This window comes from Sapajus apella, unplaced genomic scaffold (assembly GCF_009761245.1).
Source record: "Sapajus apella isolate SASKATOON/1434 unplaced genomic scaffold, GSC_monkey_1.0 scaffold110, whole genome shotgun sequence".
Lineage (NCBI taxonomy): Eukaryota > Metazoa > Chordata > Mammalia > Primates > Cebidae > Sapajus > Sapajus apella.
In genome coordinates this window covers 5,173,053-5,189,073 of record NW_022437050.1, presented here as the reverse complement: position 1 = coordinate 5,189,073, position 16,021 = coordinate 5,173,053, and the positions used below count along the sequence as shown (strand labels likewise).

Below are 16,021 nucleotides of genomic sequence, written 5' to 3'. Positions count from 1 at the left end.
GTCTGTCCCCCCCCATCTGCAGCAGAGCCACGTTCCCCAACATCTGTGAAAAGCAAAGGCAGCTGTGGGCTCCCCAAGTCATACCCCGAGTCTGTCCCTTCAAAGATTGGCTCTCCCTGGGTCCTCTCTCACTGCAGCAGATAGCTCGGAGCCACCAAAAGCACCGCAAGCTGCAAGCCATTCACTCCTGGCCTTAGGAACTTTCCCACTGCTACACACATTTCCACTTCCTTTTTTTTTTAGATGGAGTCCTGCTCTGTTGCCCAGGCTGGAGTGCAGTGGTACGATCTCAGCTCACTGTAACCTTCTCATCCCGGGTTCAAGCAATTCTTTGCCTCAGGCTCCTGAGTGACTGGGATTACAGGCATCCGCCACCATACCTGTAATTTTTCTATTTTTTTAGTAGAGGCTAATTTTTCTTTTAGTAGAGACAGGGTTTTACCATGTTGGCCAGGCTGCTCTCAAACTGACCTGGTGATCTGCCCGCCTCGGCACCCCAAAGTGCTGAGGTTACAGGTGTGAGCCACTGCACCAGCCCATATTTCTGCTTCTAAGAACTAATATGTTATTATTAGTAGAATAGTCAGTGGCTTACTTAGTAACATAACTATTTTAGGAATTCCTGGTCTTGAGATGTTCTCTCAAAACAAAAACAAAACAAAAAAATGGTGAGTCTTTAAGTGCCAAAAAGAGCAGTCACCCCTCAGTATCTGAGGGGAGGGCATGGCAGCTAACAAATCTGCAGACGCTCAACCAAGTTCCTCATATATATGGTGTCGCATTTGCATACAACCTATGTACATTCTCCTGTAAGCTTTAAATCATATCCAGGGTACTTAGAATTCCTAACTCAATGTACATGCTATGTAAATGGCTACTGTAATGTGTATTGTTTCATTTGTATTACTTTTTTTTTGAAAAATTTTTTTTTCAGTCAAAGTTTTGCTCATATCACCCAGGCTGGAGTGCAACAGTGCAATCTCAGCTCACTGCAACCTCTGCCTCCTGGGTTCAAGCGATTCTCCTGCCTCAGCTTCCCAAGTAGCTGGAATTATAGGTGCCCACCACCATGCCCGGCTAACTTTGTATTTTTTTAGTAGAGATGAGGTTTCACCATGTTGGCCAGGCTGGTCAATTCCTGACCTCAGGTGACCCAGCCTCGGCCTCCTAGAGTGCTGGGATTACAGGTGTGAGCTACTGCACTAGCCTTTTTTTGGGACTATTTTTGACCTGTGATCAGTTGCATGCCCAGACACTGAGCCTGCAGCTATGGAGGCCGCGGATGCGGGGGGAGGGCCGACTGTGCCACGCATCCCTAAACTCCAGCCCAGCCCAGCTTTCCTAATAGCTCTAGGACAGCCACACAGAAAGCTTTACCTTGAGGACAGAGGCCCGAAGGGGGTGCGGAAGCAGGAGACGCCCCTCTGCCTCCGTTTCCGGAATGCCTGTTCCACGAGCTTGGCTTCAGAGGCAGGGTCTATACGCCAAAAAGACCCCTTCCCAGGCTCCTCCTGGGAACGCGGGACTTTAATAAAGTAACGGTTCAAAGAGAGGTTGTGTCGGATGGAATTCTGCAGGGAAGCAGAGACATTCACCCATCATCAGCAAGTCAGAAATCGAGTCCCACCTGCCCCAAATCTGCAACATAGGTGGGACCAGGGTGAAGGGAGGCCATCCCGCTGTGCAGAGCCCTTGGTGCTGTGCGGGAGCAGATGCGGGGTGCAGGCCATGCCTATCAGAATCTGACACAGCATCATTACCATTTTACAGTCTGCTTTTTTTTTATTTTTTGAGACAGGGTTTCGCTCTTGTTACCCAGGCTGGAGTGCAATGGCGCGATCTCGGCTCACCACAACCTCCGCCTCCTGGGTTCAGGCAATTCTCCTGCCTCAGCCTCCTGAGTAGCTGGGATTACAGGCACGTGCCACCATGCCCAGCTAATTTTTTGTAGTTTTAGTAGAGACGGGGTTTCACCATGTTGACCAGGATGGTCTCGATCTCTTGACCTCGTGATCCACCCGCCTCGGCCTCCCAAAGTGCTGGGATTACAGGCTTGAGCCACCGCGCCCGGCCCATTCTGCTTTTTTAAGAAGGAGTCTCGCTCTGTTGCCCAGGCTGGAGTGCAGTGTCATGATCTTGGCTCACTGCAAACTCCACCTCCTGGGTTCAAGGGATTCTCCTGCCTCAGCCTTTTGAGTAGTTGGGACTACGGGTATGGGCCACTATGTCTGGTTGATTTTTTTGTATTTTTAGTTGAGATGGGGTCTCATACTTTTGGGCTTAAGCCATCCTCCCACCTTGGCCTCCCAAAGTGCTGGAATTATAGGCGTGAGCTACTGTGCCTGGCTGTCATTACCATTCTTTACAGAAAAAGTGAAAAAGATTGATCCTGGTCTAGGAGCACGTCTGGGACAAAAACAAAACAAAACACTGGGTCTTGACTGGGCAAGATGGCTCAGGCCTGTAATCCCAGCACTTTGAGAGGCTGAGGCAGGTGGATCGCCGGAGGTTAGGAGTTCAAGACCAGCCTGGCCAACATGGCGAAACCCCATCTCTATTAAATAAAGTGCAAAAAATAGCTGGGCATGGTGGTGGGCACCTGTAATCCTAGCTACTCAGGAGGCTGAGGCAGGAGGATGGCCTGAACCTGGGAGGGGAAGGTTACAGTGAGCAGAGATGGCATCACTGCTCTTCAGCCAGGCAACAGAACGAGATCCTGTCAAAAAACAAAACAAAACAAAAATTAAAAAACAAAAAAACCAAAACTAGTGGATGGGCTATACTGACTTTGGAGAAAATACAGGCAAATGCAACATGTGTCAGTCATGGCTGGTGTGAACGAAGCTCTTATAATCCCATCCACAATTCAGACATGTGGGCCGCTTTATTAACAGTATATGGTGCATTTCCAACTTAGTATGGGACTGTAAGGCACAGCAAGCACAAAATCTAACAAGGTATGTCCCCATCTTCTCAGTCTGGGAAAATATCCCTCTTTTATTACTTAATTTTTTTTTTCTTTTTAGATATAGGGTCTTGTTCTGTCTCCCAGGCTGGAGTGCAGCGGAGCGATCACAGCTCACTGCAGCCTCCACCTCCCGGGCTCAAGTGATCCTCCCACCTCAGCCTCTGAGTAGCTGGGACCACAGGCGTGCACCAGCACATCCAGCTAATCTTGAGTAGAAAAGAGGTTCTCGCTATGTTGCCAGGCTGGTCTTGATCCTCCTCCTGTGTCGGCCTCTCAAAGTGCTGGGGTTCCAGGCAGGAGTCCCCTTACTGCCCTCTTTTCTGTCTATTTTCAGGGAAGCGACGTGCCTGTTAGTTTTGTGTTCTAGGGGAGTTTGGAGGCGCTCCGGGCCCAGGGCCTGCCTCACCTGCCAGCCTTTGTCGGCTGTTCGGTAGTAGGGGTAATGCTTGGTGATGTGGGCGTAGATGCCGCTCAGGGTCAGCTGCCGGTCCTGGGCAGAGGAGATGGCCTGCACGATCAGCTGCGCGTAGGAGAACGGTGGCTTGGACTCATCCTGCGGAGAGATGCGGCTCACAGGTGAGCTCCAGCAAGGTCCCCAGGTCCACACCACCCGCCCGCCACTGCTGACAGAGAGGAACCTTCCCCCGAGGACATACTCATCTCGACAATCCCAGTGCCCTCCAACGATCCCATTAAGGGGCTCACATTAAACTAGGAACAGCCGTTTTTGCCTTGTGGGAAGGAAAACTTCTGTTTTTATCATAATTTAATTCTGAAATTTCTCACCTCTTCCACAAATGGATCTTAAAACAGCTGTTGGACAGAAATGAACTAAGACAGAGTTATAAGGAGAAGGGCGCCATCCTTCTCAAGGGCTGTGTGAAGGCTCTGACGCTGGGCTGCAGTGGCAGATGAACAAGGAGCGGAGCGGGAGGGGCCCTGGTGTCAGTGCCACCCGTCACCAGCAAATGGCCAACAAGGACAATTTGGGCACGAAAAGGAGAAAGGGCCAATGGCTCTACCACCAACTTCGGCTGCATTCCTCGTGGGTCAAGACTGCCTCGAGCACACTGCCACCTGTGCCGCGTCACTACAGCCCAATCCTGGTCACCATGTGCATCATGGCGCCGGGGGGGCTCTGACCTTGGGGCTGTCTCCTCCAGACGTGTCTGCCTGCTGCTCCGATGCAGCCTTCGCTGCAAACTCTGCTGCCAGCTGCAGGTCCGAGGTCACGTTCTGCACAAAGCGGTAACTGGAGGAGCCAGCACCTCGTGGGCTAGCTGGGCAGGAGTTGGGGACACTGAGAAGAGAGAAGGACACTGTAAGCTCATGGCTCTGAAAAGGGGGTCCCTGAGGGGCACAGGACTTTCAGGACCTACCGGGAGGGTGGGGCTGTGGGGGAGAAACCTGCACTTTCCAATCATAAGTGCCCTCACACTGCCCCGCCCTCAGAAAAGTCCAAGGTCACACAGCGTCAGGGACAAGATGCTGGAAATGGCAGACATGTTTCCTCCCAGCGGTGACTTCTGCTCAGGGGCTGAGAGTGCCATGGGCCCCCCTCCTAGCATTGTGCAGGGCCCAAGGCAGGACCTGGTCAGGAAGCTCCGTGGAGGCCCCTCCTCAGCTGCCCTCACGCAGCTACAGGACGTGCACCTGGGGCAGGTCGTCTGTGCAGGCTAATCGCCTGTGTGCAGGTGTCCACAAGGTGGCGCCATGGGAAAAGGCTTGGGCCCGGGACAACCCATTGGGGTCAGAGGCAGATGCTAGAAAGGGGCCCTGGAGGTGCCATCACCCTGCAGGATGAGGGCCCTGTGGCAGATGGCTCTCCTGGAGGCACTGCTCTCAGGAAGAGCTGGCCCCTGTGGTTTCCCCCGAGCCACTGAGACACCCCAGCCCTCGTCCCCTCTCCCTCCCAGGCTGGAGCAATCACTGACTGTCGGGAGTAACCGACACCCCTGGCTGCAGGTGGGGCCAGGGCCGTGGACGGAGGCTGCGTCTGGTGGCTGAGGAGTGCGCCCTGGCCTGATTCCCTAACTCGCTCAGGCACAATTTGGTGAGCAAACCATGGCGATGTTTTGCTTCTGAAAATTATTTCTATTACAGGTATTCAGAGAAAGTCAATGAGGACATGAAGAATGGGTGCAGAACTCTCCGAGAGAAAGAGCTCCCACTGTTCTGAGCACATGGGCACCCACCTGGCCCTGTCCCAGGAAAGGCTCTGCCCACCTGTGATGCTGACATCCCCGCCTCAACCGACTTAGAGCCCCCATAGTGAGCAGGATGCTCCCTGCTGCCCTGCCCCACAGCAGGCCACCCAGAACCCTCCAGAAGGTCCACTCTCCTCCTCCCACCTTGCTGCTGCTTCCTCTGCCTGGAACGTACTTCCCCAACCGTCCACGCACAAGACTCTCTCAGATCTCCAAACTTAGGCTCCGAGGCCACCTCCTCCATGCTGCCCTCCTGCCCCCGCTCCTAGGGCAGCCCCCAGGCCCAGGACGGTGATGCGAGTTTGCAATTTGTCTCTCTTACTAGGTAGGGGCCCCGCCTGCACTGAAGGGGGCTTGAGAAACATTTCTTGGATGGAGCAGGAGGATGAATGAAAAAAGCCCTATGGCTGAGAAAAACCTGGCAACTGACATCAATGATCAGTTCAGGTCTGGGGCTTTTTCAGGGATGACTCAGCGTCAGTCACACAGAACGTTAAGGACTCTGATCTGGAATTCCTGCTCTTTTATCCAACAGACTCCTCAAATACAGCACACACAGGTTAAGTTCTGCATGTGTCGAAACTTAAATGAACACACCCACAAATGGCTTGATTGAGGTAGGAAACAGTCAAAGGGAAATTTTTTTTCTGAATTTAATTCTGAACCCAAAATACAAAACTCAAGATTAAAAGTCAGGTGAGGCCGGGCGCGGTGGCTCATGCCTATAATCCCAGCACTTTGGGAGGCCGAGGCAGGTGGATCATGAGGTCAACAGATCGAGACCATCCTGGCCAACATGGTGAAATTCCGTCTCTACTAAAAAGACAAAAATTAGCCAGGCATGGTGGCTCATGTCTGTAGTCCCAGCTACTCAGGAGGCTGAAGCAGGAGAATCACTTGAACGTGGGAGGTGGAGGTTGCAGTGAGCTGAGATCATGCCATTGCACTCTAGCCTGGGCGACAGAGCGAGACTTTGTCTCAAAAAAGAAAAAAAAAAGGCGAGAAGGGGAGAGAAAGGTTTTGACTGATAACAGCACACAGCCCCCAAAATCAGCTTTGTCAAAGGCTTCTGGGAACCGAACACCTCCCTGTCAAGGCAGGATGGCCTCATGGCTGGGGGAGCTGCAGATGACATGGCCAGCATCGCACCTGTGTACCCGGCCCCAGACCCAAAGCCACTGGACGTCCCCTGGGACTCAGTGGGAAGAACTGAGATTCAGGCCTTGCTAGGGACCACTGGACCAAGCTGTCACTCAGATACACCCTGATCTCCGGCCACAGGCTGGGGAACGGCCGCTCACCTCAGAAAATCTTGTCTGAGGCCCATGAGGTAGCAGGTGGGCTCCTCCATCCTTCCTAAAGACCAGCAAGGGGAACCCCCGCCCGCTCCATGACAAACGGTGATGGCCCAGCACGTGCAGCAGGGACCCGCTCCTGTTCCCAGCAATGATTTTGCAAAAGATCATAGAAAATTCATGTCTGCTGGGCTCGAAGGCTCATACCTGTAAGCCCAGCAATTTGGGAGGCTGAGGTGGGAGGATCACTTGAGCCCAGATGTTCAAACCTAGCCTGGGCAACATAGTGACGACTCCATCTCTACAAACTATTAAAAAAATTAGCCAAGTGTGGTGGCATGCACCTGTAGTCCCAAGCTACTCAGGAGGCTGAGGCAGGAGGATGACTTGAGCCCAGGAGTTTGAGGCTGCAGTGAGCTATACTGGTGCCACTGCACTCCAGCCTGGGTGACACAGCAAGATCCTGTCTCTAAAAATAAATAATGTTTAAAAATTTTTAAAATTAGCCCGGCGTGGTAGTGCACACCTATTGTTCTGGCTATTCAGGAGGCTGAGGCAGGAAGATGGCTTGAGCCTAGGAGATCGAGGCTGCAGTGAGCTATGATCACTGCACTCCAGCCTGGGCAACAGACTGAGACCTTGGCTCAAAAACACCAAAATTATTTCTAAACCTCAGGCAGTAAAACCCACCGGAAAGGTTGTCATTCCCAAAAGAAGAATTTCAAGTGAAAATAATAAAGGTTGGCAAAGCCTGGCTCAAAACACAGGGAGAGAGGAGGGTGGCCTCTCCACCCCCTGCCCCAGCACTGAACCTGGCCTGGGCTGCCAGATCCTGGTGTCACCCAGCTGGGAAAGGTATGACACCACAGTTTCTGAAGTTCTCCAGCCACCTGGGCTGAGGGACCACGTGTGTTTGTTCACATGGCTCCTCCAGCCCTTGGAGCAGCCCGTCTCTCAATAAGTCCCATTCAGCTGTCCTCTGCAGGCTGGCCTCGGCCATGGGGCTGTGCCTGGTACCAGGTCCCCAATGCCAAGGCCCCATACCAGGCCTGCAGCTGAGGGAAGTGGGGAGCAGAGGCCACTGGAGCCACAGCTGCGCAGGCCTGTAAAGTGCTCTGAGGATGTCTGGATGTGGTGGCATGGGACACCCAGCTCCACAGCCAGGGTCCTGGCCTTGGGGACTGAACAGAGAGGGGCCTTGGAGCCATCTGAAAATCTAATCGAGACATCCCGGCCAGGCGCGGTGGCTCATGCCTGTAATCCCAGCACTTTGGGAGGCCGAGGCGGGTGGGTCAGGATATCAAGACCATCCTGGCCAACATGGTGAAACCCTGTCTCTACTAAAAATACAAAAAACTAGCTGGGCGTGGTGGTGGGAGCCTGTAGTTCCAGCTACTTGGGAAGCTGAGGCAGGAGAATTGCTTGAACTCAGGAGACAGAGGTTGCAGTGAGCTGAGATTGTGCCACTGTACTCCGGCCTGGTGACAGAGCAAGAAAAAAAAAAAAAAGAATCCCGTGTCTGATGCCGGGAGTCCACGAAAACATTCTCTGACCCTTAGCTGAAAATGGCGGCATACACACCCACACGTGTCCTCCTGCAGGAATGACAGAGAGCAGGAAGCTGAGAGGACCCCACTGCTCCCTGACAGGGACCCCCAGCTCAACTGCAGGAAAGAAGAAATCGCTCCTTCTGGGGGAAGTACCCCAGGCCTCGGCCAGCCCCCGTTCCCACTCCCCAGCTGCCGGTGTGGGCAGCAGAGGCTGGACAGCGGCGGCCCACAGATGTGTTAGGGATCAAATGCCTGTGCCCTCGACTGGAGACTGAGAGTGGGACTGAAGCACAGCAAGCAGCTCACCCCTAGGCCTGGATTTCCCCTCCCTTCTATAGAGGACAATTTCCAAGTCACATTTCTGCTTCAGGCAAGAGAGCTGGAGGATCCTGAGTGGGGCACTTCCGGAGCTGTGTGCTTGCAGGGACAACCCCGCATGGGCCTGGGACAGCCAGCCTCCACCACACCCAGGAGCCGGGCCTAGAAGGTGCCTCCGGGACCACCCAGGACACGCTCGTGCAGGGACACTGGAGAGGAATGGACGGCCTGCGGGACACACGGGTAGCAGGGTCGTGTTACGATGAGAACTCACACGGAAAAAGGCAAATCCAACGACAGACCTACAGTCAACTCTGGAGCCGCCAGCTGGGTTCCGCCTCCAGAGCCCAAGACAAGCCTTCCCCGGGGCACAGGGCAGTGGTCCTTCCAGATCGCCCTCAATGTCTGTGGCTCTTCACTGAGGCGGAGAAGGCCACCCTGAGAGGCCTTGGGTTGGGAAGGGATGTTGCTTCCCCCAGGCCCAGAGAGGGCAGTGGGGGCCTGATCCCTCCTGAAGCCAGAGAGATGCAGATGGGACCCACCTGGAGGGGCTGTAGGAAGGGGCTGGGACAGAGCCTTGTGGGCAATGGAGGGTCCAGGAGGCTTCCCGGGTCTGAGTTGTCCTTTGTGTCCCGAGGCAATGCCTGTAGCCTCCTGGGGGAACCTCCCTGGAGACGAGGATGCTTGGGGTCCCTGCCCCAGCCTCTGCTCCAACACCAGCTGCTCTAAGAGGGCTTTTAGGACCTCACTGTTAAATAGAACAGCTGGCCGCGGCACATCTGTGGTTTGAGGAAGTTTCTACCAGGCAGGACATGGTGCAAGACAGAACAAGGGAGGAGGGACCCAGGGGAAGCCGCCGGGAGTCCGGGCAGAGATGAAGCGCAGTTCCCATCCCTAGGGAGGTAATGACGCCGTCTCAGTGAGACAGTAAGAACACCACGCAGAGCAAGAACACTCTCTTATAATAAAAAAAAACTCAAAAAAGGAGAAATAAAAATCCAAGAAAGGGTGGAAGGAGAGACTGGAGAAAATCTCCCAGAAACTAGAGAGGGAAAGGAAAGGAGAGGAGTGACGTCGGCTCAGAGGCCCGTCAGGCACAGGCAGTCCCAGAAGTGGGGACGGGATCTGGGGGTCCAGGCGTGGTGGCTTACACTTGTAATCCCAGCGCTTTGGGAGGCTGAGGCAGGAAGATCTCTGAGCACAGGAGTTCAAGACCAGCCTGAGCAACATAAGGAGATCCCATCTCTACCAAAAAATACAAAAATTAGCCAGGCATGGTGGTGCACACCTGTTGTCTCTGCTACTCGTGAGGCTGAGGCAGGAGGATTGCTTGAGCCCAAAAGTAACAGCCTGGGCCACCAAGTGAGACCTTGTCTCTTAAATGAGTAAATAAATGAAAAGTCTCTCTCCGTGTCCTTTCCCAGGAAGCGACTGGAGGATGTACTCTAGTAAAACAAAGGAACAAATCAGGAAAGAGGAAGACCATGGGAATCAGGAAATAGCCCTCTCTCCACCACCACCTCCTGAGGGGACTCCCAGGATGGTGGAGAAGATGATCCTGTGGTCAGAGAGGAAGGCCTTCACAGTAAATGGAGAAGAGGCCATTATATTAACTCCAAGAGGGGGAGAGTGTGGTGGAAATAAGCCAATAGTACAGGAAGGAAATGGCTAAGCATTATAATCACTCCACAGTTCTAATACAGAAAACGCTAATGCTGGGTAAACCAAACATGATGATGTAATTACGGGATGCAGTGGGGAAGCTAAATCCTCAATTTCCATATAAGAAGCTGTTGTACAAGACCTAAAACTGAAAAACCAAGACAGTCATGTGCAATGATGACTCGGGGACACAGGAGTGAGAAGGGATTAGCTCTGGGGAGTGTCACATGGGGATTTTCATTTTCTGAAATGTTTGGATTTTGTACGATGCGTATAGATAGATATAGTCTCTTCGTAATCTGGAAAAAAAAAAAGGAAAGAAAATTTCCAGAGGCAAGTTTCTTAGAACAATCGTTAACAAATGTTTCTGTTCCTTTAAGATAAATCCGACACTGTAAAACTCTGGAAAGCTATTTTTAAAAATTAACTAGTGGACCACTCCTATAGTCACAGCTGAGGTGGGAGGATCGCTTGAGCGCAGGAGGTCAAGGCTGCAGTGATCCCTGACGCTGCCACTGCACTCCAGCCTGGGTGTCAGACAAAACCCTGCCTCAAAACAAACAACAACAACAACAACAACAACAACAAACCAGACCCAGGCCTTGTAATCCTGGCACTTTGGGAGGTCAAGTTGGGAAGACTGCTTGAGGCTAGGAGTTCAAGACCAGCCTGGGCAACAAAGCAAGACACCATCTCAACAAAAATAAAAAATGAGCTGGGTGTGGCGGTGTGTGCCTGTAGTCTTAGACACACAGGAGGCTGAAGCGGGAGGATCGCTTGAGCCCGGGAGGTCGAGGTTGCAGCAAGCTGTGACTGTGTCACTGCACTCCAGCCTGGGCAATAGAGTGAGACCCTGTCAAAACACGAAAACAAAAACAAATCCCAAAACCACAATTGGAACTGCCATTAAAAATAATAATGTAGGGTCTGGGCGTGGTGGCTCATGCTTATAATCCCAGCTTGTACCCGGGAGGCAGAGGTTGCAGTGAGCTGAGATCACGCCACTGCACTCCAGCCTGGGCGACAGAGACTCCGTCTGAAAATAATAATCATAATAATAATAATTTAGGCTAGGCACGGTGGGTCATGCCTGTAATCCCAGTACTTTGGGAGGTCAAAAGATTAAGACCAGTCTGGCCAACATGGTGAAACCCCATCTCTACTAAAATACAAAAGTTAACTGGGCATGGTGGCATGCACCTGTAATCCCAGCTACTTGGGAGGCTGAGGCAGAAGAATCGCTTGAACCCAGGAGGCGGAGGTTGCAGTGAGCCGAGATCTCGCCACTGTAATCCAGCCTGGGCGACAGAGTGAGACTCTGTCTCAAAAATGATAATAATAATTTAAAAAATTAAATTGTTTCCGAAGTGCATTTTGCCCCAGTGAAGAGTAACCAGCACGCTGGCCTGAACAGGAGCTGCTCTTGGGCGAGACATGGACCTGAGTGGGTGCTTGAGCGGAGAGGCGGCCCGAAGCTCTGCAGGCGCCGGGGTCAGCTCCATGCCTGCAGACACCTCCTGCTTCCCCTGAGGCTCTCGTGGGGAACCTGGGAAGGACTGTCCCTGTGTGTCGCCTGCCTGTGCAGAAGCCGTGTGACAGGCCTACTCCACACAAGCCTCGTGTCACCAGAGGTCTGAGAAATTGGGCGCTACACCTAGAAGGGCCCTCCCAGAGATTACAGGAAAGCCGGGGGTGGGGCCATCCATTTACCAGATTGGAACAAATACAAGGACTTCCCTACCAAGCTTCATTCCGAGCTCCCAGCACTTCAGAGCCAAAGCCACCCCTCGAAGGGACCTGGGCAGGAGGGAAAAATAAAAGGAACACACAGAAAAATCCCAACCTTCCCGTGTGGAGGGAGCAGTAGTTACTTCCCCAGAGTTCTCAGATTGGAAAAGGCGTAAGAGGGTGTGGTAGGGTGTGGTGGGGTGGGGAGGGGTGGCAAGGCCTAGGACAAGGACAGGGACAGGGAGATGGAGGGAAGAGGGACTCTCATGGCCAGCATGGCTGATCAGTCAGGCGGAATCTCTGCTGGAGGTGACTCACACATTCGCACCACAGTCCTGCAGCTGTGCTGAAACACAGGGAAGGCTGCAGCCGCAAACTTGTGTTTTTAATTATGATTATTTTTTGAGACGGGGTCTTGCTCTGTTGCCTAGGCTGGAGTGCAGTGGTGAGATCATAACTCACTGCAGCCTCCAACTGCTGGGCTCAAGCGATCGTCCTGCCTCCAGCCTCTCAAGTAGCTGGGTCTACAGGCGTGAGCTACTGCACTTGGCAGATTGAAATTTTTTTTTTGTAGAGATGGGGGTCTCACTATGTTGCCCAGGCTTGTCTGGAACTTCTGGCCTCAAGCAGTCCTGCCTCAGCCTCCCAAAGTGCTGGGAATCCAGCTTACCAGAAACTTTGAAACAGATGAATCACTCTGCAGGAAGGAACCAAAGTTTGTCAGAAAAAGGAGAGTATTTCTAATGTAGACCCAATAACCTCCAAGCTCAAAAGACCTCTAACATTACGAAACAACATAAACCGAATTAGGACTGAATGTTATCTAGCAATAAGTTAGAACTGTGTTTAAAGGTCATGAGTAAAAGGGAAAGATTTTGAAGTCAGTTGCTGAATTTTTACTGTATATTTATGTACTGCTGACCTTCACCGAATTGTACGAGTTACTTTCATTTTTGACCTCCACATTGGAGAAATCAGGAAAGGCCTTCTGAGAGAAACAGCTCCTGAAGTCTGGCCCTCATGAGCAAAAACAGTCACTCTCTGTGCAATGCTCTTTCTCTCACTGAATTTCAGCAGTTTTCTTAAATCTCTACCTCTAAGGAACACTTTTTTCTGTTTGGTGGAACCTAGAAAATTATTAACTATTTTAATTATTTGATTAAATACTTTAATTCCTTCCTAAAAACACCTTTTTTTTTTTTTTTTTTGAGATGGGGTCTCGCTCTGCTCAGTCTGGAGTGCCGTGATCTCACACTGCAACCTCCACCTCCCAGGTTCAAGCACTTCTCCTGCCTCAGCCTCCCGAGTAGCTGAGATTACATGCCCAGCTAATTTTTATATTTTTAGTAGAGACGGGGTTTCACCATGTTGACGAGGCTGGTCTCGAACTCCTGACCTCAGGTGATCCGCCCGCCTCTGCCTCCCAAAGTGCTGGGATTACCGGCGTGAGCCACGGCGTTGGCCTGTAAAAACACTTCTTTGCAGAAAGGAAAGAAAGGTCAAAATGCTTCTAAAGATAGCAGAATTTATTTCAAAGAGAGTTCATTCATTTTCTGGGTGGAGTACTTCAGGGCAGAAAAAAAATGAACCAGAAAAAAAACACACACACAAAACCACACACCCACACCCACCCACCCTGGGAAAGGGAGTGAAGGCCTTCAAGAGCAAAGTAGGAGGAGTGGGAAAGAAAGAGGAAGGGTGGTGGGGGGCAGGGGCAGCTGATCAGGGAGGATCCCACAGGGAATAGCCGCTCCCTCCCAAGTCACTCCTGACTCCTGGGAACGAGGGGCTCTGGGCGAGCCGACCTACACCCTAGGCAGCCACTCCACGGCCAATGGGGACCGGCGAGGCGAACGCACACCAAATTAGGAAGGCAGGCATCGAGGGGGCGGGGCGGCACCCGGTAGGGGCCAGCCGGGCAGGAAGCCCCGCACGGGGTGTGGAGGCCAGCACCGCCCCGATCTCTTAGGCAGCCAGCGGGAGGAGAGTGGGGAGGTGGCAGGGAAGGGCAGGGAGTGTTTGTAAACACGCCGGCTCCACCCTACGGCAGAAACTCAAACTGAAAAGTATCTTGGCAAGCAAAACCTCAAGGGCCTCTGAGGTTTCTAAACACTCAATTGAATTCCATGGTGCTAAGATAAACGGATGTAAACAGAGAGGCTTTTATTGTAACAATGGTAGGCCAAAGAGCCAGACAGTCAGTCCCTAACTTACTACTTTCTCCGCACGGAACTCCCCTAACAAGAATCCTTTGCACAGGGCAGCTTCAAAGAACAAGACTGGGTGGAGGGAGGGGAACGGGGGTCCGCCACCTTCCCCGCTCCCACAGCAAGAGCAGGGCAGGTACAGGACCCAGGAGCTGCACACTTCCCCCCCACCATGGGAACTCGCGGTCACAGGCGGCCCACCCAGCTTCTCGGAGCTGCGGCCGCAAGAGCTTCAGGTATTCAGTACAAAGTATCTACTCCCAGCTATAAAAAAGAACGAAATCTCCGCCAGGGAAGCAACACGATGGAGCTGGAGGCCCTTGTCCCAAATGAACTAACTCAGAAACAAAACTGCACACCGCCTGCTCTCACTTACAAGTGGGGGCTGAACAGGTGGGTGCCCAGGAACACGAAGTCGAAACAGACGCTGGGACTCCGAAGCAGGGAGGCGGGAAGGGGCGAGGGATGAAAGGTGACCTCCGGGGTGTGAGGTTCACTATTTGGGTAACAGGCACCCTAGAAGCCCAATCGCCACCAGGATGTAATATCTCCATGTCACAAACATGCACATATACCCCCTGAATCGAAGATAAAATAAAAATACAATACTTTCCCCGCCCTAATTTTTAAGACCGGTATCTTTTATCAACTCCTTTGCAAACCACTACCTTTCTTGTAATACAAAAGTGACTTTAATATGCAAATTTGGATTAATGCTGGGAAATATTTTTGTTTTTTAAGCCCCCTCCTGGAGCAAACCAAAACATTTTTCTTTCTTAAAAAGCTAGATTACAATCTGCTGAGTAAGAACCCACTGCCAGGCTAAGGCGGGGGCTCGGACCTAGCCCTGCGGCAGGAGCCCCGGGGTCACTGCCTGGCTTGCTTCTCTCTGGACCCTGAGGCCTTTGCTGCCCACCCCAAAAGCAGCAGGACCCGACTTTTTTTTTTTTTTTTTTTTTTCTTGGAAAAAAGGCATGCTTTTTTTTCAGGCTGGAGTGCAGTGGTGCAATCTCAGCTCACTGCAACCTCCACCTCCCGGGTTCAAGTGATTCTCCTGCCTCAGTCTCCTGAGTAGCTGGGACCACAGGTGCCCACCATGGAGCTTGGCTAATTTTTGTATTTTTAGTAGAGACAGGGTTTCTCCATGTTGGCCAGGATGGTCTCAATCTCCTGACCTCATGATCCACCCGCCTTGGCCTCCCAAGGTGCTGGGATTACAGGCATGAGCCCCCATACCTGGCCAGGACCAGCCTCTTCTGGTGTGAGCTCCCAGCAAGCAGCACATGAGCTGGTCCTGGCCACCGTTTCTAAAGTGCCTTTAACGTGGTACTAGGTAAAGACTCAAGGACATAGGTGGTGTTCAGTTGCGTTCTTCAGACACAATTCTAATAACGTACAATTCACCACTTATTTCTTATGTATTTATTTATTTTGAGATGGAGTCTCAACTCTGTCACCCAGGTTGGAGTGCAGTCTTGTAATCTCAGCTCACTGCAACCTCTGCCTCTTGGGTTCAAGCCATTCTCCCGCCTCAGCCTCCCAAGTAGCTGGGACTACAGGTGTGGGCAAACATGCCTGGGCAATTTTTGTATTTTTAGTAGAGATGGGGTTTCGACATGTTGCCCAGGCTGGTCTCGAACTCCTGGCCTCAAGTGATCCACCTGCCTTGGCCTCCCACAGTGCTGGGATTACAGGTGTGAGCCACCTCGCCCAGCCAATTCACCCTTTAAAGTGACTTTTAGTATATTCACAAAGTTGTATAACCATCACTGCTATCTACTTCCAGAACATTCTCCCATAAAGCTGTATGGACTAAAAAAATATACTGCATGTGCACTGCTCAGCACAGGGTTTCAGTCACTTAGGATTCACCATTATCACCATCATCATCATCATCATCCCAGAGGGTTGTAACATCACAGCACTGGCTCCACAGATGGGAACCAGGCCCAGGGGTTGGGGGCTGAAGCGACCACGCAGAGTCACACATGTGACCATGCCCGGCCTGAGCCCAGCAGCTTTTCCACAGCCTTTCCACAGCAGCTCTGTCCCTGAACTTCTCTTGCAATGACAGACTCTCCTACTC

The 16,021-nt window shown here is 52.1% G+C and overlaps 1 protein-coding gene across 1 annotated transcript in view; it reads right to left on the bottom strand.

Moving 5' to 3' along the window:
- The window catches only part of FOXK1 (forkhead box K1), a 90,635-nt gene that overhangs the window by 13,022 nt on the left and 61,592 nt on the right, over positions 1–16,021 (bottom strand). The window contains exons 3-5 of the mRNA XM_032259590.1: positions 4,112–4,268; positions 3,375–3,521; positions 1,378–1,571 (exon numbers count right to left, since the gene is read on the bottom strand). Coding sequence (XP_032115481.1) covers positions 1,378–1,571; positions 3,375–3,521; positions 4,112–4,268 — 498 coding nt within the window. The remainder of the gene's footprint in view (positions 1–1,377; positions 1,572–3,374; positions 3,522–4,111; positions 4,269–16,021) is intronic.